Below are 27,234 nucleotides of genomic sequence, written 5' to 3'. Positions count from 1 at the left end.
CGGTCACTAAATGAATGGTTGTAAGTTGAGGACTATCTGTACAGCCTAAAACAGACTGACAATTGCACTGTAGACTAGGGGTGATTCCAGAAACAAGACTCTGCAATTTTTAGTCACGTGACACTGTGGACCTATTCTGTTTACCTTTCCTGAATAAATATTCAATGACTGTTGGGAAACGTCAAGTTCAACCCAAGTGGTGCTAACTTGTGGCCTTCAAATGTTGTTGAGCTTCAGCTTCCAACAGTCACAGCCAGCACGGCTAACATGTGAAATGCTAGGAATTATAATAATAATATTTGCGGTCACAGACCCAAAAATTGCTAGGAGTTGCAGTTCGGCAACATTTAGGAAAATGAATGTTGCCCACCACTGGAATCAATGATGATGTGCAGATTCAGGAAGAGGAAGATATTGCCATCTGGACCTCTCCTGTATTATGTAGGAAGACAGTGTAACCATATAGTAAGAATCTAAGGGATAATTTTATAAGAGCGCTTTCCAATTGTGAACTTATTCTTCTTCTTTCCTTTGTCTCCGTCCAAACCCAGATGCCCAGGGCATGATTGACTTTCAGGAAGGGGTAGAGATGATGGATATTCGGGTTCCCCTCTTCATCAGGGAAGAGGATGATGATGAAAAACAGCTGCAAGTAGAGGCTGTTGATGTTCCTGTGGGTACTGCGAAAATTGGTCGTGACCAGGTCAACATCACCATAATAAAAGAGCAAGGTAGTATGATAGCATCCAGTGTGGAGGACAAATGTTTATCATACAATCGCCTCTGGCTGGTCCTTCTGTAGTTTATTTACCATAGTTCAATGTAGCTCATTTCTGAAAAAGGCTTCTGTTATAATGGGCAGTCAGAAAACTTTCTGGTTCTCTGAAAAATCAGGTGTCCAATCTATATATTAGAGACAAGAGGTGGAAGAACTCCTTTTGTGATACTTAGAACGTCTTCAAAACTCTTCAAAGCACACCCTGAAATGGAAAGTTCAAAGGTTGGGTTAAATGGATTGGGGGAACTTTAAAAAGTAGAATTAGTGTCCTAAGCCTTGCAAATATTTAAGGCATTCATTTCATCTTTTAAAAATTTCCCAGCTCTTCCCTAATATCAAGCTGATTTCTGCCATAAGTGGATCTAGGAGCAAAACAGGTATTTGCAAGCCTTAAACAAGGCCACAGATCAGCATTATAACTATGTGAAAAAAATAGATCTGCCTCCAGTATCAATGGTGATAAACATGTTTTACATTTTTCTCTGGCAACAAAGGCTTATGAAATTCCAAGTCTCATATTCACTTAGGGAGGGATGAAAATGGTGAAGAACATATCAAAATCCATTTAGATGGTAGGCAATATTAGGGATGCCCATCAAAAAAAAAAATCTGAACTTGGATGCCAACCTAGACTATGCAGAATATCAAGAAACTAGTTGGAGGAATATTAAATATGTGGTCCTTGGTGCTCTCTGAGCTTGCTGGTGTGCATCTGTGGTCATTCATTCATTCATTCATTCATTCATTCATGAGCCGTATCATTTTTCACCCATATTCTTGGGCTATTTTCCATCTAGGTGTGCAGTTGATTGGAGGCTTGTACCTGACACTGATAGGTAGGGCATGCTGTTGTAGGCATTCATACAGGAAGAAAAGTTGTTCTTTGGTGGAAGTGTGCCTGCAGGCAATTTTTTCCTAGAAAATTTTCCTAAATTTTCCCAATCAGGCTCATAGAGCACCAAGGACCCCACATTTCAACCCTGAGCTACAAATATTCTCCCTTATTAATATTAAAGTGTAGATCTTGTTCTCTAGCTTAGAAATGGGGGCAATAAGTAATATTTCTCCTTTCCTGCTTGTTAGTGTAATCGGATGTCTGAATAGTGCCTAGATTAAACCATTATTTTACAGTATTAGATGATTAAGATTGTTAATATATTATCTTTGTATCTCTTCAGCAAATAGCATCATTAGCTTCCTGGAGCCAGTTTATTCATACAGCCGCTTTGACCAGCTGGCTAAGATCCCTTTGGTTCGAGAAATATTGGAGAAGGGAAAATCCCAGATAACATACAGGACACGAGATCTCACAGCTCAGCAAGGCAAAGTAAGCACTCTGTGAAAACCAAAAACAGTTCTCATAACTGTTCCACAAAAACCTTTGCCCACTGCAAGGTCGTATTGTAGCCCTAGGCATAAAAGAGGGAATATATAAATGTATTTCTGGAAAAAGCATGATATCCTGAATGTCACTTAGAAAAGCAAATCTCGGTTTCAGCTTTTCAAGTGGATACAGCAATACTTTTGTTATCGCTCTGTCACCAAGCATACAAAGCTGTGAGGAGAGCAAGAAGCAATAAGATATGATCTCAAGGCAGATTGACAAACCTGCAGGCATTCCTGCCATATTAGACCAGCTGTGTGGGCCCTGCATTGGTTGCCAACAGGCTTTGAGATGTTCTGGTACTAACCTATTGCATGGCTTAGCAGGTACACAACCACATGTTCCCACTGAAATTAGCCTGGCCAGTTTGCCATGCCTGAGAAATATTTAATAATGTTCCCATTTTAGGGAACTGAAAGGGGCTGAAACTCAACAGTAGTTCTCTTTAGTGGCTGAGATGGTTCTTTGAAACAACCTCCCACTGGGGATCTGTTGGCTCCAGCCCTAATCACCCAGAGTTCTTTTAGAGGACATTTGGATCTTGACTCCTTCTTGGTTTGGTTATAGTTTAGTGAATTTGACATGATGTGGTTTTCCATTAGTCTTTGTAGATTTTTTTGTTTACTGTATTATATATTGTTTGTTATGCAACTTATCTTTCCATTGCTGGGACTCTTTAGGGATTTGGCTGGCTATGTGAATTAAGGATAGTTTAATAATAATAATAATGGGAAAACCCCGAATAAACTAGCAGCTCTTTCAATATAAATCTGCAGACTAAACATTGTTTGATCAAATGTAGTCTGCCTTTGGTGTTTTTGCTTTTTCTTTGGGATTTTTGTTTGCTTTTCTGTTTAGTTTGGGGCACAGTTTTAATTGAGACCAATGTATTCAGAGGAAGGAGGCTGTCTTGGGGAAGTCTTGAAAAGCCTTCCTTGTCTGCCAATTCAATTTTTAAGCTTCAGTGAAGCAGAAGGCACAGTAATTTTGTGAAGGAAGAGACTGGGAAGAAAGGTTAAAAAGTCCTCTGGGGCAATGGTTTGTGTTAGGGAGAAGTTATACAGTAAGCATTTCATCTATTCTGTAGCTGATCTCTTAACCCATATTCTTTCTATAGCCAAAGGAGGAGAGGAAGAGAAACAAACTCGGAATAAGAAGTTGCTGGTGCTGCTTTCAGTCCATTATCAGCCCAGTGAGCATAGTCCCAAGGCCACCGAACGTCTCCTCATTTCTTTGTAGCTACTTTATGGACCATTCATAGCCATACAGAGTTCAGTTCAGATTTTGTTCTTCTTTGTCAAAGAACAAATGAAATATAGTTGGCGAAATGCAATTCTGGTAAATGTGGAAACTATTATATAGTAAAGGATTTTTAAAATATGTATCTGTACATTGTATGGCTCCAGGAGCAGGCCATCTTCTAAAATGTTGTAAGTTGCTCTGGGTGGTGCCTTTGGATCAGAAGGACGGAATGTGGAGGTTTCAATACTTTAATGTAAAAAAATAGTACCTGATTCAGTCTGTTCTCTCTTTACCTTCCCAGGATTATGTTTTTGCGGAGGGTGACCTAATCTTCCTGCCTGGAGAGAAGCAGAAGGAAGTGCAAGTCAAATTGTTGGAGTTGACAGAGATTGATGCCCTCCTTCGGAACCAGCAGCTGAAACAATTCGCGGTGGATCTCATCAATCCCAGGTTTGGGGCAAAGGTTGGCAAATACCCTCAAACCATAGTGACAATTGTTGATCCAGGTAAGCTACATTCATTTCTAATGACAATTCTCATTTTGATGCTTAAATATCATTTGTCTGTTGTGATGTATTGTATAGACCAGGGTGTCAAACGCAAGGCCCTGGGTCCAGATTCGGCCATGGGGTGCTTAGATCTGGCCTATGGGGTCACCCTGGAAATAGTGAAGGACCAGCTCATGGTGCCTCTGGCAGCAAAAACGGAGCTCAGAAGGGCCATGCACGGCCTTCCCGAGCTCTGTTTTAACTGCCAGAGCGCTAGGGCCACCCTAACCCAACATAAGTGATGTCATGCTGGCCATGCCCACCCTGGCCACGCCCACCCCAGCCCTCCAAGGTCAAACACAACCCTGATGCGGCCCTCAGTGAAATCGAGTTTGACACCCCTAGTATAGATGTTTAGACTTCTTGATTCCCTAGGCTCTGGCAAATGGAACCACCAAGACTTCAATATTTAAGATTTAAAAATTTGATATAATGTGATTCCCAGAAAATATATTCTCATTTATAAGCTAGCAGTGTGGTCATGAAACTGTCAAATCCCATTTGTTCAATGTTGCTTTGAGTTTCAGCCAGAGGTATTGTATCTTGTATGTCCTGTCATAATTGTGAGTGTTTTAGTGATATTCCTTTTGCCATTGTTTGATGTGGTAATCAGGATACAATTAGACAAATAATATTGCTAATGAAATCCTACCAAACTGTTACAAATTTGCTGCAATAGTTTTTATAATTACTTGTTTTTAGTTTATGTAAATGAGTGATCTGTCATATAGTATGATATAATATGATCAAAGTTACCTTGCAACAGATTTCTACATACAGTATATTTTTTATTTCAATCAATTCTTTGCTATGCCAAATAACTTTGCACAACCTCCATTACAATGGTACAGGATGCACATATTTCATCTTCAAAACACATGTAGACAGGTGTATTTTTCTTATGTGATTATGTTGTTTCTGTGAAAACAGTCTTGAAATGTTAAATATTGTGCAAAAAGTGGGAAAGAACTAGCAGCAGCCTTTTATCAGGTGAAATAGAATATCGAGTATCCCTGAGAGATATTAGCTCTGAGAATATGGCCTGTGTTTAATACCGCTTAAGCCTTATTATCCCCTTTTTTTCTAAAGAAGTTTTTTTCTCACCACTTACAGATGTGTGAATGAGAAATAACTGTTCTGCCTCTCCCAATTTATGACGTGTCTTAATCCTTTACCATTTGACGTGTTCTTTTTTAGTTGTTTACAAAATGATGTAATTTCTTTTACTTTTTTTCTCCTTCCAGACACCGTCATGCCTGAGGTGCCATCAGAGATTCAGTTTCCATATTCTCCTAGAGGCATTCTTGCAGCACCTCTTAATCCAAATGCACAGGCCTTAAGTTCTAGAAAGATACGCTTCAATTGGTTGCCCCCACCAGGAAAACCAGCAGGATACAAGGTATGGAAAGTAAAGCACTAAAAGACATATGAGACTGTTGTGTATGGAGAAAAGCACACTTTTGCTTGTCCACTGTGCTAAAGTCAGGGCTCATACAAAAAAAAACTGCACTACAGTTCAAGCAGGGAAAATACAAACACTTCAGATATGATTTCTAAAGTTTATGCCAATAAGTATTGCAAATCTGTTGGAGTAAAAAGGAGGGGAAAGTCAGAAATTAAATACTTATCTATATTAGTTTTAGGGTGCTATGTTATTCTTTTTAATCTTCTTTTAAAAAGTATTTATAAGCTCAATGGTTTATACTTTTTATATCATGAAACCTCAATGTACTTTACTAATATTATACTGAGCATTAAATATACAATTTCAGTAAATATATATCCATGTATAAATATTAACTTCTTTGAAAATACACCTTTGTTTTAATTTTTAAAAAAGAAAGATTTTATTCATTCACATTGCTTGCACTCATTTAATCAGAATTCAGTTTTCCAAATATTATTAATAAATTAATTCCCTGTTGTTTTTACATTCACTCTTATATCTTTCCTTATGCATAAGAGAACAAACATTCATATTCTATCATTTGTAGAATCACTTTCAATGCCATCTCTGTCTTGTGAAATAAAACTTGTTTCTCTTTTCCTATTTCTTCCATAACATCTTTTGCACATAGTCTATCTTTAGAAGGAAACATCACTATTAACATTGTTGATACTAACTTAGGATTCCATTTTTCAAAAATGCCCTTCAGTGTTTTCAATGTTATACTATTTATTCATAATATAATCAGAGGCATAGTGTCACATCATTTTGACACGAGAAACAAACAAAACTACAACATAAGTTCTAAAATATTTTGACCTGGATTTAAAATCAATGAAAACTCCATCTCTACCAAACCGTTAAGTGTGGCTTCTTCAAGCTATTAAAGATATGCAAGCCTTAACTCTTTTCCAGTGTAGTGGCCCCAAGATATTTAGGTCAAATTCTTGGGAATTGTGGGAAACGCAATCCCAGCATATTTGGGTGATGAGAGGCTGCCACTGGTGCTACTGAGGAATGTGGGGGAAAGCAGAATGTTGGCCGAGTCCGAGTAAGTACTGCCCATTAGGTCTGTACATTATTCAAAGTAGGAGTAAATGAACAAGCCAGTATCTCATCCTAGAGTGTACTCTGAATTGATTCGGTGACTCCCTTTTTTTATAAAAACAAGATAAAGCAGTCTTCAAGATTACCATAGTAATTTGGGTATATGTGCATCCTAATCTTCCAGAGCTGATTCTAGGATTATTGCTGAAAATGTAGAAATTAGGTTCACTATGTTTTGAAGGTCTGGATAAAAAGAACATCTCGTAAAACAATGTCATTGCATTGCAGAGTTCTGGCTTTTTTATTCTATTCATTTAGGGATGGTAACATTTTTGAATGAGAATCCCCCCCCCCCCTTATCTTTTAATTATATGTTGGTAAATACTTCTGCAAAGTTTTAAAAGGGGAAGTCTTTCTTTTTGGACTGCAGGTGAAATATTGGATCCAAGGAGATCCTGAATCAGAGGCTCATCTGCTTGATTCCAAAGTACCTTCGGCAGAGCTGACCAACCTGTACCCCTACTGTGATTATGAAATGCAATCCTGTGCCTATAACGCTTTGGGTGAAGGGCTTTATTCTAAGGTGGTCCACTGTCGAACACTAGAAGAAGGTAAGGTCGCATCCCACAGAGTTTGGTAGAAAAGAAAAATGGGCCATCTGACGATTCTTTTCTGCAAGCCTAGGCCATCTGTCAGAAATTGTGTAGGGTCTCCTGCTTGGGCGGGAGGCTTGGACTAGATGACCTACAAGGTCCCTTCCAACTCTTAATCTGTAAGTAAGTAAGTAAGAAGCATCAGCATATTCACGAATCATATTCAGATGAACTGGATAGAGAAGTTCGAAACAAGACACTGGTCAGGAACATTATGTTGAAGCAGATGGAGTTTTAAAATGGAGTTAGACTCTGATTATTTCTGCCCATCCAGTGACTTCAGGCAGAGAGGGCATGTTCCCAGATCCTGCCAATGAAACAGGGTCACCTCTGAGATCTAGGAACTGGCCTATCACTGTTACCGTACTTGCCCTCTGGAACGTCATTACTCCCAGAGACCCATATGGCTCTCATGCAAATGACATTCAGACAATCATTAAAAACTTGGTTGTTTTCCTAGGTTGTTGGGATGAGATGAATGTGGAGTGCCTATAACAATTTGTTTTGTTATTGTTATTATTTACCATTATTGAAGTAGTCTTCCAGGTGGCTCTTTCTATGCCTACTTCTTTTTTTACTAATACCTAATACCAATATACACTTATCATTCAAACTCCAGATTTTAAGTTTAGAATTCCTATGAGGAGCAGCTCATTGAAAATGCTTCTAAATCAAGCACGTGTTGATTTTTAGGGCATCTGCTTTAAAATTACTGTATTATATAGCTCTTGTACTATTTTCAGCTTCAGGTAGCCAGCTCTTCATATTCTTCCTTCAGTGCACTCAAAGGCATTCAAGCATCCCTTAATGGTGTGTTAGTTACTACAGAACTGTTTCTGCATTTCATCTCTGTAGTTCCCAGTGAGCCTGGGCGCTTGGCTTTCAACGTCATCTCCTCCACTGTGACGCAGCTGAGCTGGGCCGAGCCTGCAGAAACAAATGGCATGATCACAGCTTACGAGGTCAGCTATGGACTCGTCAACGAGGAAAACAGTAAGCATGAAATCTGCGGGCTACCCTTAAAAATCATTTATCCTGGACAACTTGTTCAATATCTTCCTAGTATTTCAATTGCATGCATTTAGAAGGCATCACTGGAGACCATTGCTCTTGAAACCTATGATATCAAAACTGTTAATCCAAGCTGCAGACTATAAGATCCCCAAATGGTGATGACAGAAGTATACACACACACACCCATCTCTCCACAGGTTGAATACAATTGGTTGACCTGTGTGTGAAGTTGACTTGATTTCTCTTGCTTAGACTTCTTATTGAACAATCTTATTGCAAGAATAAAGGGGAATATATGTGGCCCACAGTGGTGGGATTCAATTTTTTTTACTACCGGTTCTGTGGGCGTGGCTTGGTGGGTGTGGCAGGGGAAGGATAGTGTAAAATCTCCAGTCAGAGGTGGTATTTGCCGGTTCTCCGGACTACTCAAAATTTCTGCTACCAGAACTGGTCAGAACCTGCTGAATACCCACCTCTGGTGGCCCAGGATAATGTTGTAGGATTCCAATCTGGGTCAGTCACTGGGACTAGAGGTTTTGTCTTCTGAGCTTTCGGACTCATCCTGGAGCCATCTTCAGGGAACTTCTCTCTAGCCTCTTTGGCTTGAGAGAAGTTCCCTGAAGACAGACTCCAGCAGAAGACCGAAAGCTCGGAAGACAAAACCTCTAGCCCTGATGACTAACCCAGAGTGGATCCTACAGTCTTATCGAAGTTTATTTTGTCACCCATGTTTTACAAAATTCCTAATGTTTTCTCTTTGTCTTTCACTCCATGAAATTAACTGTTTCCACACTATTTGATAGTTCCCACAGTGCCTAGACTTCTGTCATTAGATCTTATCGCCTCTCAGCAAATTTACTTTTCAATTGTTTTGCTTTTTCGGAGAGATTTTGGGCTCAGTCCAGTTAGAAAAAAAAACCCCCACTGTTCTTGCTGGTACTTCAGGGTATCCCATTTTGTCAGATACAGATAGCCAGTTTGACAGGATATATTGGATGCCTTACTCTAGTACTTATTTCTTCACATAAAATCTTTTGCTTACTGAAAAGAGGCCATTAGATTGATTCTGCCAATCCAATACAACATTGAGAGCCCATTTGATGCATTAGTAAAGGACTGGCCTAGAAACCAGAGGACCCTGAATTCTAGTCCCCCCTTAAGCAGGAAAGCTGGCTGGATTGAAACAGAAAAGTGACCAAATATATACCAAATATATACATATTTTCATATATATTTTCAGGACCCATTGGCCCCATAAAGAAAGTCTTGGTGGAAGACCCTAAGAAGCGAATGGTTCTAATTGAAAATTTACGGGAATCACAGCCTTACCGTTATACAGTGAAGGCCAAGAATGGAGCTGGATGGGGGCCGGAAAGAGAAGCTACAATTAATTTGGCTACACAGCCAAAACGCCCTATGTCCAGTGAGTTTATATCATAGCTTTTCATATGTGTATAGTCAATCTTCTGCTGTACAGAATTTTTGTTTTGGACTTAAACTAATGCATTGTTGTTAAAGAGATATTCCTGTGAATTTGTGCTTCTATCATGTGGGTATTATGCAATCAGTATTATAGTCTACATTTAGACCTTGTGGAATATATATTCTCTGTTTAATGTAATACCACTGGTAACAAGGATCAAACTATTTATTAATATTCTTACTTTTAATGGTATATGCAAAATATATCACACTTTTCCACCACATTCCAGTATTGTTAGCCTAACTTGCATATTTTTACATCAAAGACCTTCAACGCTGACATAGTTTTCTCCAGTGAACTATGTCTCACATTTAGATCAAAGTACTAGATCAAACAGAGTCTTGATTTAAAGTATGGTTGGGATTCATTATGTTTGAATGTATCAAAAAATCCTATTCATATTTTCTCTTTCTTTCTTTCTTTCTTTCTTTCTTTCTTTCTTTCTTTCTTTCTTTCTTTCTTTCTTTCTTTCTTTCTTCTTTCTTTTATTCATTCATTCATTTTTTGCAGTTCCTATAATTCCTGATGTACCAATAATTGATGCACAAGGAAAAGAAAACTATGACAGCTTTCTAATGTACAGCACAGATGTATTGCGTTCACCAGCTGGTAGTAAACATCCCAGCGTCTCAGATGACTCTGGTACAGTATGCTTCATTATAGCTTGCAAAAAATGTTTGGTGGCTATTTTTTAATGAAGTATAGATATAACAGAAATAAGAGAAAATTAGAAATAAGAGATATAAGAGAAAATGTTTATACAAGGGTAATACAAAACAACTTGAACATGCAGAGCACCATATTAATAGGCTAGCAAATATTTTTTTCTATTATTTAGAACCAAACACATCTTAAAGCAAAGCTAATATTATTATCCTCTCTTAAAAAATCTGAGGAATGCTTTGTGTGGAGGTTTCATAGTTAGAATATCCATACATATATTTCTGAAGTGGAAGTTTTCTGTTTGGTGGTTTATCAACCCGATAGCAAAACAGGATTGTAAATTGTTTTTGTACTTGCACTTCATGGATTTTCCTCTAATGTAGCAAAATAGCAAACTATCACTTCTACCTAACCCCAACATCAAGGCACAAGTTCACTGTCAGACCACTGGACTTGTTAAATGCCTTTGCCATCTATTTTTCAGGAATGAAAGTTTCAGCTTAGAGGTCATCACAATTAATTATTTCACCATTTTAAAAAAATGAGTTTCCCATTTCCTGGTTAATTGCTATCAGTCATTGAGATAGTACAAATCCAAAAACCAAAATATGCCTTCCAAAACCAATCATAATTTAAATCAGGACAAAAAGACTAACAACCACATCCCATTATCTACACCAGAGATGATCAGTTTATGCTGGAAAATGAATTCTTAAACCCATCAATCAACCCATACCATTTAAGCCAGGGGTCCCTGTAACATATGCATAGAATAACAGAGTTGGAAGGGATCTTGGAGGTCATCTAGTCCAACCCTCTGCTCAAGCAGGAGAGTCTATTCCAAATATTAGCCTCTACCTAGGATCAAACTCACAGCCTCCTAATTGTGAGGTGAAAGGTCCACCTCTAGGCCACCAGAGCTGCCATTTTGACCTGGGTAGTAGATAGAAAAGGATACTGTCTGTCACAGAATTTCAAAAATTTTGCCTTTTTGAGGGTCAGATAAACAAAGTATACAGTACATGAGAACCATTTTTTAAGTTGTTGTATTTAGGCATATGATTGATATCTTCAAAAGAAGATTCAAGTGTATTGTACTTTGCATTTGGTTTTGGTTCAGCATGTAGTTTCAATTCTTAGTCAATTTTCCCGATAGCCAAAGTCTACTTCTGAAAATTACTCCATTCTATTACTTGCTACAAAAGATTTTTTGAACCTTTTAAAGAAAGACAGACATAATGCTTCTATCTATGGATTCCATATTGTGATTTATCTGAATCAAGGTACAATGTACATAATTCAAGAGGAATGTAGATCATGGAAATATTGTGCATTTTTAAAATGAAAGATCTTGATGGTAATATATAATAAAATATTCTAATGATTATTAGTTAAAAAACATTTATGTTATGTTAAAAAAATTTTAAAATTTCATTTTTAAAATGAAAGATCTTGATGGTAATATATAATAAAATATTCTAATGATTATTAGTTAAAAAACATTTATGTTATGTTAAAATATTTTCCTACATTAGGATGTGTTAAAGATATGTAAAGATGCTGAATTATCTCAGTTTTCAAAGATCAAATAATAAAATTTCCTGTCAGCTGTTTCCTTTCCTGAATTCTACCGTTCAAAGAATGTAGATATTTTCCCCTGTAACTGTCTGGCTCTCCTGAAAGAATTTGTTCTTTCTGGACCTCGTCTGTCTGCTGTAGAGTGATAGTTCTCCCAAGCATTGCCTTGGTCATCCCTTCCCATTTTAGCTGTTCCTTCAGCCTTATTTATATTCAGCTTTGGAAATAATCTTCCATGAAGTAGCTGGCTCCACTTCACTTATCCCTTAATTATTCTTTTTCAATGCATACGTATTTGAGAACAAGCCACTCTCCAGGTATTACAGACATTGGAAAACTGCTTTGTCTTGAGCTGAAATGAAATTGCTCCTTTAGGCCATCCACAAGGCACCGTTATAATTTTCTGACGTTGAACACTGATTGCTAGAGGGGTAGATACAATAATTTCCATACCAGTCAAGGGTTCTGAAGAACCTGATCTTTTTACTGGTAGATTTAAACATACAACCATTTGTTTAATGACCTTTCAAAGAAACAAAGAGCCTCAAAAAAGTGACTTATTAGAACCATTCCTTGCACTTAAAATTGTCACAGATCCCCATGATCATGTTATCAAAATTCTGGTGCTTGGCAACTGCCATGTGTTTACAGCGTTGCAGCGTTTCAGGGTTATCACCATTTGTAACCTTCCCAATTGGTTTTCAACAAGCAAAGTCAGTGTGGGAAACCAGATTTGCCTGACAACCATTTGACAACTGCAATGATTCACTTAATAATCAGGGTGAAAAGGATTAAAATTGAATGGGATTCACTTACCGGTCTTATTTAGCAATGAAATTCTGGTCCCAACTGCAATCATAAGTCAACTTCTTGTATGTAATTTTGCAATTTGAAAAATTCTTCAGCAAGCACAGTGATGTTCTGAGATGTTACTCTATGATAAGGTAATACAGTAATGTGGTTTTAAAGTTGGATTTATTTGGGTGTAACCACAATTGAATGTAGCATGATTCAGCTGCCGTACAGGTATGGGCACTTGTATAAACTATTGATATGATACAGAAAGTTTCAAAATGATTTTCCCCTTCTATTCTTACATTGAACTCATATATGCATATTTGGGACTATGTCCTACTGTATTAACTCAGTGAAACTTGTTTCCAGGTGACTGCATAGGAGATAGATAGATAGATAGATAGATAGATAGATAGATAGATAGATAGATAGATAGATAGATAGATAGATAGATAGATAGATAGATTGATATATTTTGGGGTCTTGCATTAAATCATGAAATCACTACAGGTAGTCCTTGACTTACAACTACAGCCGAGTCCAAAATTTCTGTTGCTAAGCAAGGCAATTGTTGCTAAGCTGCAACAGTTGTCAGTGTGAAATACGGTCATAAGTCACTTATTTCAATGCTGTTGTAACTCCAATCACTAAACTAATTGTTGTGAGTTGAGGACTACCTCTTTCTGACGACAACTAAGACCTAATGATGAACTTAGTACAAATAAGGCAGTTTGGGAAACTAACTCTTGTCCCTGTTGCTGGATATCTTGCTTCAGAGATATCCAGACAACGACTAAGTGTTACCCTAGGTCTTGGCTAATTTGATTCTTTACCCAATTGTGATTTTGTTTTAATTTATCATCTAATGTTATATTTATTAAATGAAGAGGATCAAGGAAGGTCGCCCCTGGTCCTATGATCTGCTGATTCTAGATATTTTTTAAAAGATGGGATGTCATACTTTTATTATGATTGGCAAGAATCAGAGAGTGGGCCTCATGGATTCCTGCTCAGGTCTCTGTTTTCCACTGATAGTTTGAGCACAAATACAGTGCATGTGTAGCAGACTCCCTTCAGGGCTACAAGAGTCCTTGAGTATTGTGCTTCCTCCTAAAGTGTTGCTAGGCAGGATTGCAGGTAGTTTGCGAGTGATGGACCGGCTGCTTTGTACCCCTCATGGCGCTTCCTGTGCTCTTCCGACTGTGCCAACGCAAGTCCTTCACTTGTTCCAAAAGGCTCTCGATGGAAATATGTGCAGCTGCTGGGGAACGAGCTGGACCTTCGCCACGTCACTTGGAGGCTCCCAGTAGAACTGATCCCTCGTTACTCGGACAGCAGTTGCTTTTCCTCGGACACAGAGAGTCTCCTCCATGAGGGTAATATCCCCTCTGAGCTAGTGGAAAGTGATGCAAGCAGCGGCAGCCTACCAAGGAGTGGGACTTCCCAGCCCCAACCAGGTGAAGGATGGCCACCTTCTTCCCTCCCAGTAACCATGACGTCTCATCCTACTCCAGGGCCCTGGCATGCAATTTATTCAAGCTAACCCTCTACAAGCTCCAAGGATGTGTTAATAGCTTAATACCAGGGGTGGGATTTTACCAGTTCGCCCCTATTCGGTAGAACCGGTTGTTAACATTCTAAGCAGTTCAGAGAGCTAGTTATTAGAAGAAATTACTGGCCTAATCCTGTAAGGAAGGCAGGAAGGAGACATTCTGGTATTGCTTACAGAAACTGCCTCTCAGTTAACCCTTATTACATTCTTGGCAGGACTAGACTTCCTGTCTCAGGAACTTCTCTGGAGTTTTTTTTCCCCTCCTTTGCTGATACTTTGCTTGTGTGGAGTGACCACTCAGAGCTACAATGGCACTGAAAAAAGTGACTTATGACCATTTTTCACACTTACAACTGTTGCAGCATCCCCACAGTCATGAGAGGCCAGGCAAGGAGATGCCTGCCTCGATGTGAGTGATATTGAGTTGGCCACGCCCAGCCAATAACATGACCACCAAGCCACACCCACCAACGAAGCCACACCCACAGAACTGGTTGTTAAAAAAATTGAATCCCACCCCTGCATAATACATTTAGCATTTGTAATGGAATCTGCTTGTGATTGGTTATTTAGTACCAAAGTCCCGGCTATCCTAGGCATAGAATTGAATGAAACAGAATGGGTGTAAAGAGGGAGGATTTTTTGGGGACACATGTTGCATATTTCTGCCCTTCATGTAGCTCACAAGCTAATTTCAAAAATCCTCTGCAAACCAGCAATTCAGACATCTGAGTTCCTTTCCTAGCAGGCACTTGGTAGAAGAAGTGAAAAAAAGAGGTGGGGGAATTGTGGTCAGAAAGATAGACCCATTATTTCCTTCAGCCTTTTGCATTGCTGGCATTCATCCCCCAATTGATTATCCCTGAAGGAAACCCCCTGGCAGTATTTGGAAGTCCCCTCTTCCCATTTGAAATCTCATTAGCAAACGACAACAGTGTTATCTGCTGCAGTAACATCATAACTATAATTTTCTTCAGCATGCCAAAATTGGTGCACTTTCACCACCCTGGTATGTTCCAGCTGCTTCACGTGATAGCTTCTCCTTCATGGAACCTGTTGCCCTAAATATCTGTACAATGCCAAATAGGGGATATCACATTGTGTAGTCAACCAATGATTCCAACAACCGTTAAAAATTTCAGTACATTCTTAGAGCCATTGAGACAGAACTAATGGTTTCCCCTGAGCATTTTCTGTAATTCATTGAAGAATTTATCTTCATCTTGCCCTTATTATTTCCAATAGTGGTTTACAGAGTTGGTTGAAGAACTCGAAAACAGAAAAAAGAGATGGCCAGCCAGAGTGTATGTTATTAATATCTGGTGCCAATATATATAATGCCTCTGAATATGAAGGGTCTCTAACTATTCGGACAGACTTTTGAATATATTAGACATACAGGAACTTAATGAATGCTCTAAAATTGCTAGCAGTTATAATCATGTCTTGCCTTTTCCAATGATCGCTTGTTTTAAAGTGGATTAAAGTAGTAATAACATTTTCTTGTTTGAAAAATATAGCATTACTTGAATATCATGTCCTTTAGTATATCATTTGGCATTCATGAGACCACCTTCTGACCTAACCAACCCTTGCTCTTTTCCTATTGGTGCTTTCAATCTGTTTAATTCTGACATTGATGTTTTGTTGTGCATTGTGGATTTAAGTGATGTGACATAAGGGTTGTGGGTCCTTATGGAGCTCCAGAATGCACTTTATAGATAAGAAACAGAATAATAAAGCCAAGGTCAATGTTTCACAAACTAATGCTCTTCAGGTGTCTTCAGTTTTGAATCCCATCAATCCGCAACCAACATATCTGGTTGGAAATAATACAACTGAAATCAATATATTGGAGGCACTTGGTTACGTTTTGATACTAGAAACTTTGAGTTCACATATCTTACTGAGACATTTCTTTAATTTAAACATGGATTAGTTAATGTAACCACAGTTGGCTGATTTCATACAGCATGTTGCCATGAACCTTGATATATGAACTGTAATGTTTGGGTTCACTAAGTAAAAATGAGACCACATTATGACTTAGCACAGATCGCGAGCCCAGGCATTCTAAGGTATCTTTATTGTCAAATCTCATATTAATTAACTTGGCTGAGATGCATATCTGTAGTCACTGGTTACAGATGTTAACTGCAGCAAATTGAATAATTTCCAGAACATCTGATGAATGGCCGATTGGATATTGCCTTCCCTGCCGGTAGTGGAAGCTTAACCCGAAATCATCTAAGTCCACATGTATACCATGAGAGAAGAGTGATTGGAAACTCATCGCTAACAAGAGAGTATACCACGGTGTCTGGACACGGTAGGTGACTAATGTGAGCGAATCTGTAAGTGATTTGAGAATGTTCAGTGTTCTATCAGAAGCAGATTCCAGTTAGTTGAAGTCTTCCTCTCCCACTTGGTCTCTCATGCCAGTTAGCATTAGATAGGAAAAAAATTATTCATTCTTCCTCAGGCTATTCCTTCAGTCACTGCGCCTGGTGTTGGTGCTGCAATCTTTTTCTGGTACTCTCAATGGTGTGTCTTTCTTTCTCTCTGTTTTTGGCATGTCCTTTAGACCCTTCCAAGAATGTTTTCCCTCCCACATACGAAGAAACTAGAAGGATACTCCAGATCCCACAGAATGTGGGCTTTAGGAGGGCAAATGTGATGGGTTACTCTGACAGCCGTGATGCTCGGGATTCTATAGTCATGACTGATGGGCCCTCTTGGATTTCCAAATACTTAGGTATAGCAAACAGCACAGCATGGCATATCATCTGCAAGACTGTTGGCTCCACCTACAGTGACTCATCTCATAAGCTGCTATTTATTCATGTTAAGTCCCTTCAAGTGGCTTGGGTGCATGTGCTAATTTGCTCTGCCTTCTAACCTTCCATCTCTTTCACTTTGATGGCTTTCATGTTCTAACGACATCACTTCAGTTATTATATTACATACTCAAAGGAGTTAGTGCTCAGACAGTATCCTTAACAATCTGCTATTCTTCTGTGTCTCCAGGTCCATCTGCCCAGATTGTAACAGGCAAATATTACAATATGTTCCTTTTAAAACATATTTACATAGCTCAAGGTGTTGCTGAGGTTTATGGTCTGCATTTATTATAGCTCACAACCTTATAATTGCAGCTAGTTCCTCCGGTTTTGAAACTACCTTGTCCTCTATAGAAAGGAAAGCACCTTGCTTGCATCCAAAATAAACATTTGAAAAAGAGGGAAATTTCTAATTCTACAAAAGGAAGGGGTTGTCTAGCCAGATGAGTCTATTCTTTTAAGGAGGAAGCAAAATGTTTTAGGAGCATTTTCTCTCTTGACTGATCTGCCTAGATGCAAAAAGACGAGCAAAAGTCAGTGGTTGGCTCGAACGGCCTGGAAAGCAATTCCGTGTCTCCTAATAGAGGCACTCTAGGAATTGCTGCAGTTCAGATAATAATTGCTATATAATTTTGTCTTCCACTTTTAAAGGGTGCAACTACCATTATAGCAATAGCAATAGCACTTATATACCGCTTCACAGTGCTTTACAGCCCTCTCTAAGCAGTTTACAGAGTCAGCATATTGCCCCCAACAATTTTGGGTCCTCATTTTACCCGCCTCGGAAGGATGGAAGGTTGAGTCAACCTTGAGCCTGGTGGGATTTGAACTGCCAAATTGCAGGCAGCCGACAGTCAGCAGAAGTAGCCTGCAGTACTGCACTCTAACCACTGTGCCACCGAGGCTCATTATGACAACATTTAATTGTTCCCTTCCCATTCTGAATAACAGAGCACAACAAACAGAAAAGAAAAGGCAGGAGTCATTTACAATATACAATGTAAAGATTGTAAAATCAATTTTGTAGGCTAGACAGGCAGAGGAGTAGCAAAGCACATCCAGAAATACCAAACAGCAGTGGAAAGACACAACGAGAACTCCTTAATCTTACATTTCTTGGATGAGATGTGAAACATCTTCAAGGAAAAGCAAAGTTCCGTTGGCTTTTGAAAACGCACCTTTGAGACAAACATAACCTAGATGGCTGGAGAATCTCCATAGACATCTTAATCTCACAACACATAGACAGACTTAGCCACTCAGTTTCTCAGTTTTAAATGGGAAACGATTAACTTCATAAACCCTACTGTCCAACTGCCCATATTCAGATAAGTAGGGATCAACACAAGACAAACAATCAGTCAGAAAATGATATTTTAATCGAGGAATCACCAAGGAGGAAATTACACCCCTATCCAAATTATCAGGGCAAGATAGCAAAACCAACATTCACTTACTTTAATGATGTTATCTAGTTGGGTAATGAAACATCTGCAAGCAAACAAGCTTAGACAGTACCAAAAGTTCTGTAAAATGAACAATCCAGGATGCATTTTGTCCTGAGTCCCAGAAGGCATGGGACTACACTGACTCGGAAGATGTCTATGAAGTTCTGATCAGCTAGGCCCTAGTTTGGCAGGGTGGATGAGTTTAATCTAACTTCCACCTGGAACCTTGCCATGCCCTGGGGATCTAGGACCTGGGGACAAGAAGAAGAATTGCTTCCCTGACAAAACCAAATCTCCTCTTGTTTTCCTGCTGCATGTTACCATGCAATGCAGCCAAGGTGTTGTTTTCATTCACTGTCCAGTGACTCTTCAACCATACTGTTCCCCTCATTTCTTCTGGCTACATACTCAACAGTACTTACTTTTTGCTTGTTCTTTGACACAAAAGGGGTTCTCATGCTGATGTGTAAGATTGCGTGTGGTCCTTTCCCTGCCTTTAGATCTAATCCTGCTATTTTCTATCTGCCTCAGATTCTAGAATGCAGCTTCTGAATGTTCCAGACACCCCTACTCGCCTGGTGTTCTCTGCCCTCGGGCCAACCTCCCTGAAAGTCAGCTGGCAGGAACCCCACTGTGATAAAGAAGTACAAGGATACAGTGTGCAATACCAACTTCTCAATGGAGGTCAGTGAAGCTCTCTATGTGGTGAAAGTGGGAATCGGAAATATACACATAAAAACCTCTTTTGTCAAAAGGCATCAGATTCTAGAGTGATCAGAACATGATTTGTACATGAGCGATGAGAACATGGAACAACCCCCAAATCGTGTTTCTTATTGCTGAGATCGGTTTCTAAACTGCCCAAACAGATTTCCCTGTCCTGTTGTTTTTCAGATGTTTCCACACACCACAGCAAGGGCAGGACCTTCATAGACCCTCTGTGAGGGGTATGGACAGTTTCTAAATTTGATAAATAAATAAATATTTCTGTATATGCTGAATAATGTTTCCTAATATATTACCTAAGGACCCATGAGGAGATAGCTTCAGTGGTGGTATTCATCTGGTTCGCACTGGTTCAGGAGAACCGGTAGTGGCAATTTGGCCTGGGTCACTGAACCAATAGCGACTTTTGGCTGGCCACGCCCCCCTCCGGTCGTCCAGTCACCACTTGCTTCTTTGACTGGAATAAGGCTAATGTGAATTTAGATCCTGATGAAAAACACTGTTCAAAATGTGTTAAATCCTTAATTCCCAAACAATCCACAGACAGAATTTGTAGGTTTAGTTTTCTTTTCATTTTCTATGAGACGTGGTATTACAAAAGAGACAAGGACGTAGTTTTTCCTTTGAAGTACACTAAAATAAAAGGCGTGACCATCTATGAAGAAGAAACATTCAATTATTTCTGAACGAAAGATCATATGCATGGTTGCCTCAAGATCTGATTTGTAGCATTCAGCGTATCGCATTCACTAGCAGTACCTATTCTGCCAATAGAAGCTGCAATTTTTGATCATCATAGTTTGTGGGATGACAGCTGGTTTTTCTCTTATTTCTTAGGTGAAATAAAAAGACTTACAATTCCCAATCCAATGCAGAACTCTGTGGTGGTGGATGATCTATTACCTAACCACTCCTACGTCTTCAAAGTAAAGGCCCAAAGTGATGAGGGATGGGGTCCGGAAAGAGAAGGTGTGATAACCATTGAGTCACAGGTGGATCCACGCAGCCCTCTCAGTCCCATGCCAGGTAATTGTTTTGAAGTGCTTACAATTTCATGGATATGCTACTCCTTTTCCAGATGTTGATTTTCAGCTGTGCTTTTTTGGAGAAGGAGTTCAAAGTAGATCTGTGTTTATTCTGCATGAAAACCACGCATGTAGTCGTTATTCATATTCCACCTTTCTTTTGGAAAGTGGGATTGTCACATCCTTATTTTAAATTTAAGATAGGTTTAGGCAAAGAGAGAGAGAGAGAGAGCGGCCCAAGTTAGCTTGATACTGGAGTAAGGAATAGAATCTGGGTTTCCCCAGTGCCAGTCCTACATTCATCCACTGCTTACACTGAATCTTGAGTGGTAGTTTACTTCCTGTAAATTTCAAATGTAATTGGGTTAGCCTTTTGGATACAACAAAGCAAAAAGTATAGAAGATATCTGAAAAGCCCAAATGCCATTCTACAATTCTAAATCCTTGAACTTCTTCCTGTGCCTCTGTTTGCTACTGGTTTGATTTTCTCTTAACGGAACTCTGACCATTCTTCTTTACTTGATAGGATCGCCATTTACTCTGAGCACTCCCAGTGCCCCAGGGCCTCTCGTATTCACGGCCTTGAGTCCAGACTCGCTTCAGCTAAGCTGGGAGAGACCCCGCCAACCCAATGGATTAATTCTGGGCTACATGGTCACTTGTGAAACTCTGCAGGGTGGAGGTATGTCAGCCTTTTGAAACACATTCCACTTCAGTTGCAAAGCTTCTCCCAGATAACGTATAGCGTTTCCCAATTTATAGAAGAGAGCAGGACAGCCCTGGGTTGCATGAAACCACAATCACCTGAAGCAAAGGGTCCGGCACGAGGAGGAGATGGGAGTGTATGAGTGGGTATGTGTTATTGTTTAAGCTTCCTACCTGTTGTTTTTATTTTTCTCTGCTCAGGGGAACCCAGGACTATCTATGTGGAAGGAGATAACCCAGAGACCACCCTTACAGTGCCTTACCTGAGCGAAAATGTTCCGTATAAGTTCAAAGTGCAAGCCAAGACCACTCAAGGCTTTGGCCCTGAAAGAGAGGGCATTATCACCATTGAATCTCAAGACGCAGGTATGCTTTGGTGCCAAAGAACGTCTATCATCTGTTCTTCTTGGAGTGCTGTTAAGGACACGTTGTCTTAACAAAATGTAAAAAAAAAACCAGAATGTCAATTCCTCTTTCCTTTCATACTGTAAAGTATAAATTATAGGAATTGGCTCTGGCTCTGGCCTTGTCAGGTGTTCCATGGGCTAATGGGTGGTGCCTGATTATTCCCGCTGCCTAACCTGAAACATAAAGGCGAGTTGCCAGCAACAGAAGGAGAGGTGGCATGCCACAGCAGCAGGGTAACAGAATAACAGAGCTGGAAGGAACCTTGGGGTCTTCTACTCCAACTCCTTGCACAAGCAGGCAGCTGTATACCATTCCAGACATGTTCTGCCCAGTCTCTTCTTAAAAGCCTCCAGTGATGGAGCACCCACAACTTCTGGAGGCAAATTGTTCCACTGATTAATTGTTCTAACTGTCAGGAAATTTCTCCTTAGTTCTAAGTTGCTTCTCTCCTTGATTAGTTCCCACCCATTGCTTCTTATCTTGTCTTCTGGTGCTTTGGAAAATAGATTGACCCTCCTCTTCTTTGTGCCAAATATTGGAACACTGCTATCATGCCACTCCTAGTCCTTCTTTTCACTGAACTAGACAAACCTAATTCCTGCAACCGTTCTTCACGATTTAGCCTCCAGCCCCCTTTTTTCTGCACTCTTTCCAAATGTCTACATTTTTTTTTTATAACCAAAACTGGATGCAGTATTGTAAGTGTGGTCTTACAAAGGCTTTATAAAGTGGTATTAATACTTCATGTGATTTTTATTCTATCCCTCTGTTAATGCAACCTAGCATTGTGTTGGCTTTTTTGGTTGCAGCCACGCAGTGGTGGCTCATATTTAAGTAATTGTCCACTAGGACTCTACGTCACCAGTGGTTAATAGAAACTGAGCAGATCTCAAGCTGTGCTAAGTCATCACAGTCATCTCTGAAATTCTGAAGATTGCACTTGTAACAAAGCTGGTTTCCAGAGAAGATACAAAACATTCCAATTAGATGTGAAAAACCCAAATTTCAATGGTCTTAACTTTGGGCTGGAGATGAGGATAGATGAGAGCACACATCAGGCTGCTTTCCTTAAATGTTGTTCTTTTGTGGGGCCTATGAAGTATGCCTTCTTGCATCTGCCCATGTGCTGTGAAACACCCTTCTCCCAGAGATCTGGCAGTCTGTTCATACTCCTTACCTTCTAGAAGGTCTGGAAATGTTGGCTCTTCCTACAAGCATTGGATAGGATGAGGCTGGAATTCCAGTACGATGATACTTAGATGTAGGCGAAATTTTGGTCCCAGGATTCCATGGGTTTTTGAAATTTTCATTGACTTTGTTTTCTGCTTGTTTTTAATGTTTTCTGAACTATCCAGAGGTACTGTTACAATATAAGCAGCTGTATAAGTCTTTTGAAATAAAAAAGCACATATGAATGTGTTCTTAAAGAACAGTGAGTAAGGCATCGAAACCCCCAAGTTAGGGTAACATGGATGTGTTAAAGTTGGGTCTTCATTATCCAATTTGTACAAGTGTAATATATGGGAGCAGACAGCTTGAATGGCGTATCAGTTTTTCCTTAATACGATGCATGCATGGACATTTTAAATACTCTTAAAAGTAATGCTTTTTTCTTAGGGAGTAGAAAATTGATCTTCAAGGCGATGCAAATGATTTTTACAAGTTTCTGCTTTTGAAGCTGTTCTCATCCCATTTTAATTCAAAGGGAGACAGATGATAAATGATAAATAATAAATGAATTGAAGATTTAGGAAGATTAGCCAGAAATAAAAGTAACAGAATAGAGCTTTGCATCATGGATATGTGAAAACAAATGTTTTGCTTTAGACACTGCCTTCTTGCATTTCTTCTCAGAGTCATTTTTTAAAAACATAATATTAGATGGTATGAGAATTAGATATCCAAGCACTGAATTACATTTCTACCCACCCATCTTTTCTGCTTTAGGAGTATTCTCTCAATATGGAACACATCAATTCACCAGGGAGGAAGTCTTCAATCTCCCTACAGAATACAACACCCAAACGAGCATCACTCACTCCCTACTGGATCCTTTATACGCAGGTAAAAAAGGGAATGAATGATGGAAATGGGGATTGCCTTGCTTTTTAATAACCTGGCTGAGATCTTTGGGACAATATTAATGAAGAGTATCTGGGATTCATAATCTTTATTCAGAAATAGTTAAACGAGAATGAAAGGAATCCAGTCTACTCCTGAAGTTATGTTGATGCTAATGTTAAGGGAATGTGGGCCTTTATACTGCTTTCCTTGTCTTCCATTCCACTTCAAGAAAAAGTAAGAAAAATTTCCCTCTAGAAAGATGGCAGAACAGGCCTTTTTCGTACATAGCTTTACTGAATAGTACTATATTTTTTTCATAGTATTAGGAAACTCTCCTATCACTGCTAAGGCCAGGAACCATACCAGAGCAGTCATTTCTAAGTTAAAGAACTGCTTTTTTGTGTGTACAAAAATTAAATGGAGGCCAAAAGAGAATTCTGCTTCTGCTTAAAGCACATTAGGACCAGCATCCCAACTTTATTCAGGAACTTTGGAAAGTATTATATTCCTCACACAAACTGTGCTGAGTGCCTGCAGGTGCACCCGTGAGATCTTTTAAGATAAGACGTCTGTGTTGCTTTATATGTAATTGCAAAGCTTTTAGGTTATGGATGATTTCACAGGATATGAAGAGGTCTGTCTTTTAGATGATATCAGAAGTGTGACTTCAGGAAGGGCTGGGATATTTACTACCTCTAAGCGGGCTTGGCTGTTTCCCGAGTCCCTGAACAGGTCTAGGGGTATCAGATAAACGTCTCTAGGGTGTTTCTAAACGCAACCAAGTGCAGGGGCAGAAGTCATAAAAGCAATGCTTCAGGATTACAAAACAAAAAATAAACTATGTTAAGCTTTCACATACGTATGGCTACGTGTTTGTGCGCATACACAGATTGAACGCACTTAAGGTCTCAATTAATTTAGTTAATAAAACAATTAGCTGGGTTCGCAAAATGCACTTGTATAAATCAGAATATATTTGGGGTTACACCACATACTCAACAAAACCTAAACAGCCAGTTTTATACTTTTAAGAATGAATTGCAAATCTAACAAACGGGGGGGTTGTTTGTTTGTTTTTTTGCTATTTTTATTCTGTCCCCTCGTTTCAGATGGGATGCTGATGACTACCCAGCGAGTGGAGAGTGGTGGCACCCTTACCAAACAGATCACCAAAGAATACATCACCAGCACCATGTCCAGCAATAGTGGGACATTCTCCAGACAGACAGAGAGACAATTCTATGAAGCTTAAGCGCACAAGGAAACTGCCCCCAAAGACACTTGCGTTTCCACAAGGTGTTCTGTGGCCATCCTTCAGATGGGAGCGGATGGCAACCTCTGTGCTCCATTAACCCTAAAAGTCACTCGCTGGCCATTGCTTTTGAAACGCCACCAGGTGGTATCTGCACACAGCCTAGCTGGTAAAACTAGCATCTCGTGAAAGGAGCTTTTAACAGAACACTTGATTATGAAACTCTCTTGGCTAGTTCTACTCTGAGCCCAGCTCATGAGTATCTTGCTTTTCTGCTCTGGATTTGGTTTGAAATCCTTACCTCAGACCATCCTTTTTCACTTTGCCTATTTTAACTTCCTCTTTGTCGATGTTAAAGGCCACCCTCAGTTTTTCTTCTTCTGAGCATGATAACATCCTGTTTGTCATACACATTCCTTGCAATGCAGGGGAGTTAATCCAATTGTTGGAAAGTAGTAGGTTATAAAATCGCATGCTGTGCAGTATAGGAATTCATTAACAGATTAACAAAAAAAATACTGTTGCCTATTCTATGGTATAAGGTTGCTAAAATATATACAGGTAGTCCTCGTTTAGTGACTGTTTGTTCAGCAGCCGTTTGCTGTTACAACCATAATAAAAAACTAACTCTATGACTAATCCTTGTATTTATGACCTTTGCAGATAAAGATAAAGCAAAAGACAGTTGAAGCAAGAGTATAAACACAAGCACAGTTTCACTTAGTGACTGTTAAGAACCTGAGGTGCTGGTCCAGGGTCATGATTGCTAAACAAGTACTACCTGTAAATCCTTTTCCAAAGAATCCCTGATACAACATGGGGCCAATTAATGTATCTTTCCAACTTCAATGTCAAATATTTGGTATTGTGTCATGGACAATATCTTTAAGAGGAAGCCCTCAAAATAAAAATAAGTAAAAATAAATAAATATACTTTTAGTCAACAATTTACTTACTTTCAGATGAGGCTCTTATGGTACAATTACAATAGCCCTTGGTCATAGTCCCAATGTCATTGTTTCCCATACATTTTCCTACTACCTGTTTGGTCTTTTTTTCCCCAACCACATACAAACTAGTAAATTGACAATGATAGCATTGTGTCACAGTGTTTTTTGGGAAGTAATCCTAAGGCTCATTTGGAAACAAACTGAAACTGAATTCTTTGGTGAGGTCAGGATGCAATTATGTGGCATGTTATCTATCTAAATCAGGGTTCTCAAAGCTTATTGACTTGGTGGACTTCAACTCTATGCCAGCTGAGGAATTCTGGGAACTGAAGTCCACAAGTCTTAAATTTGACATGATTGGAGACCTCTAATCTAAATGACAAGTTTATTCATCAGTGCCTATCATCACATAAGGTATGGGTAATGCTAGTTGGCTTATCCTGCATCCCACATGACTTGAAGTGCCCCGTAGTTGTGGGTGGTTCTCAGAACAGATGGACATAACATTTCTTGAAACTGAACATTTGATCAATGCCACTAGGAAGAGTAATGCAGCAGGGCCCATTCATTCAAAATGGAGCTCTTGGATTCTTATATTCGGTGCTGTGAATCATTCGTAAGATATGAAATTGTTAAAGTTCCCGGACTATCTTTCAAACGGGCAAGATTTCTTTAGTATTCAAGAAAATGAATGATTTCCTGGATCCTTTGTAAGAAAGTTCCAAATCATTTCTTCCTAGGAGAAGCTGCATTAACTTTTATCTTCAGAGCTTCCCATTTCTTTTTCTGATAACGATTTCCTGTTTCTTGCAAACTCTTTATTACCGATTATTAAACTTTTCCCTCAGAATAAGAACCACACATCTTGGTATAAGCCAAAGAGTCATGGAGGTATCTAGTGGCCATATTTTAGTAACACGGTCAGGGGTGGGATTCAAATGTTTAACAACCAGTTCTGTGGGCGTGGCTTAGTTATTGGGCGTGGCTTGGTGGTCATGTTACTGGCTGGGCGTGGCCAACTCAACATCACTCACATTGAGGCACGCATCTCCTCGCATGGCCTCTCGTGACTGTGGGGATGCTGCAATAGTTGTAAGCGTGAAAAAGGGTCATAAGTCACTTTTTTCAGTGCCATTGTAACTTTGAATGGTCACTCCACACAAGCAAAGTATCAGCAAAGGAGGAAAAAAACTCCAGAGAAGTTCCAGAGACAGGAAGTCTAGTCCTGCCAAGAATGTAATAAGGGTTAACGGAGAGGCAGTTTCTGCAAGCAACACCAGAATGTTTCTTTACTGCCTTCCTTACAGGATTAGGCCAGTAATTTCTTCTAACAACCGGTTCTCTGAACTGCTTAGAAAGTTAACAACCAGTTCTACGAAATAGGTGCAAACTGGTAGAATCCCACCCCTGAGCACGGTCATTCTAAACAGAAGTTTCAAAAAGCATTCTATGCTTTCACTGTTGTATAATGAAAAATACATTATAATGTAAATTACATGTTTGTAGATTATTATGGCTTGCAAATGATGATGGAATTAAGTACATATGCAGTTTCAGTATTTCAGAGATCTAACAGATGGTGCTTTGGACCAGATGGCTTTTTATTGCACTTAATAAACATTTTCTCTATGA

General features: G+C 39.3%; 1 protein-coding gene across 17 annotated transcripts in view; it reads left to right on the top strand.

The window, feature by feature from the left end:
* ITGB4 (integrin subunit beta 4) overlaps positions 1-27,234 on the top strand; it is an 82,011-nt gene extending 54,777 nt beyond the window's left edge. For 6 of the 17 annotated variants that reach the window (XM_026701996.2, XM_087924850.1, XM_026701994.2 and 3 more), the window contains exons 25-41: positions 552-731; positions 1,957-2,105; positions 3,706-3,910; positions 5,197-5,351; positions 6,877-7,057; positions 7,955-8,092; positions 9,354-9,536; positions 10,107-10,238; positions 13,868-14,089; positions 16,364-16,513; positions 16,769-16,939; positions 19,004-19,156; positions 20,036-20,224; positions 20,750-20,905; positions 21,130-21,294; positions 23,284-23,400; positions 24,510-27,234. In XM_026701996.2, coding sequence (XP_026557781.2) covers positions 552-731; positions 1,957-2,105; positions 3,706-3,910; positions 5,197-5,351; positions 6,877-7,057; positions 7,955-8,092; positions 9,354-9,536; positions 10,107-10,238; positions 13,868-14,089; positions 16,364-16,513; positions 16,769-16,939; positions 19,004-19,156; positions 20,036-20,224; positions 20,750-20,905; positions 21,130-21,294; positions 23,284-23,400; positions 24,510-24,652 — 2,789 coding nt within the window. In that variant the 3' untranslated portion in view covers positions 24,653-27,234. The remainder of the gene's footprint in view (positions 1-551; positions 732-1,956; positions 2,106-3,705; positions 3,911-5,196; positions 5,352-6,876; positions 7,058-7,954; positions 8,093-9,353; positions 9,537-10,106; positions 10,239-13,867; positions 14,090-16,363; positions 16,514-16,768; positions 16,940-19,003; positions 19,157-20,035; positions 20,225-20,749; positions 20,906-21,129; positions 21,295-23,283; positions 23,401-24,509) is intronic. The other 11 variants (XM_087924856.1, XM_026702000.2, XM_087924859.1 and 8 more) reach the window with 3 other exon arrangements.

This window comes from Pseudonaja textilis, chromosome 2, assembly GCF_049901715.1.
Source record: "Pseudonaja textilis isolate UNSWEBS1 chromosome 2, rPseTex1.2, whole genome shotgun sequence".
In the NCBI taxonomy this organism is placed as follows: domain Eukaryota; kingdom Metazoa; phylum Chordata; class Lepidosauria; order Squamata; family Elapidae; genus Pseudonaja; species Pseudonaja textilis.
This window is presented reverse-complemented; position numbering and strand designations above follow the sequence as displayed.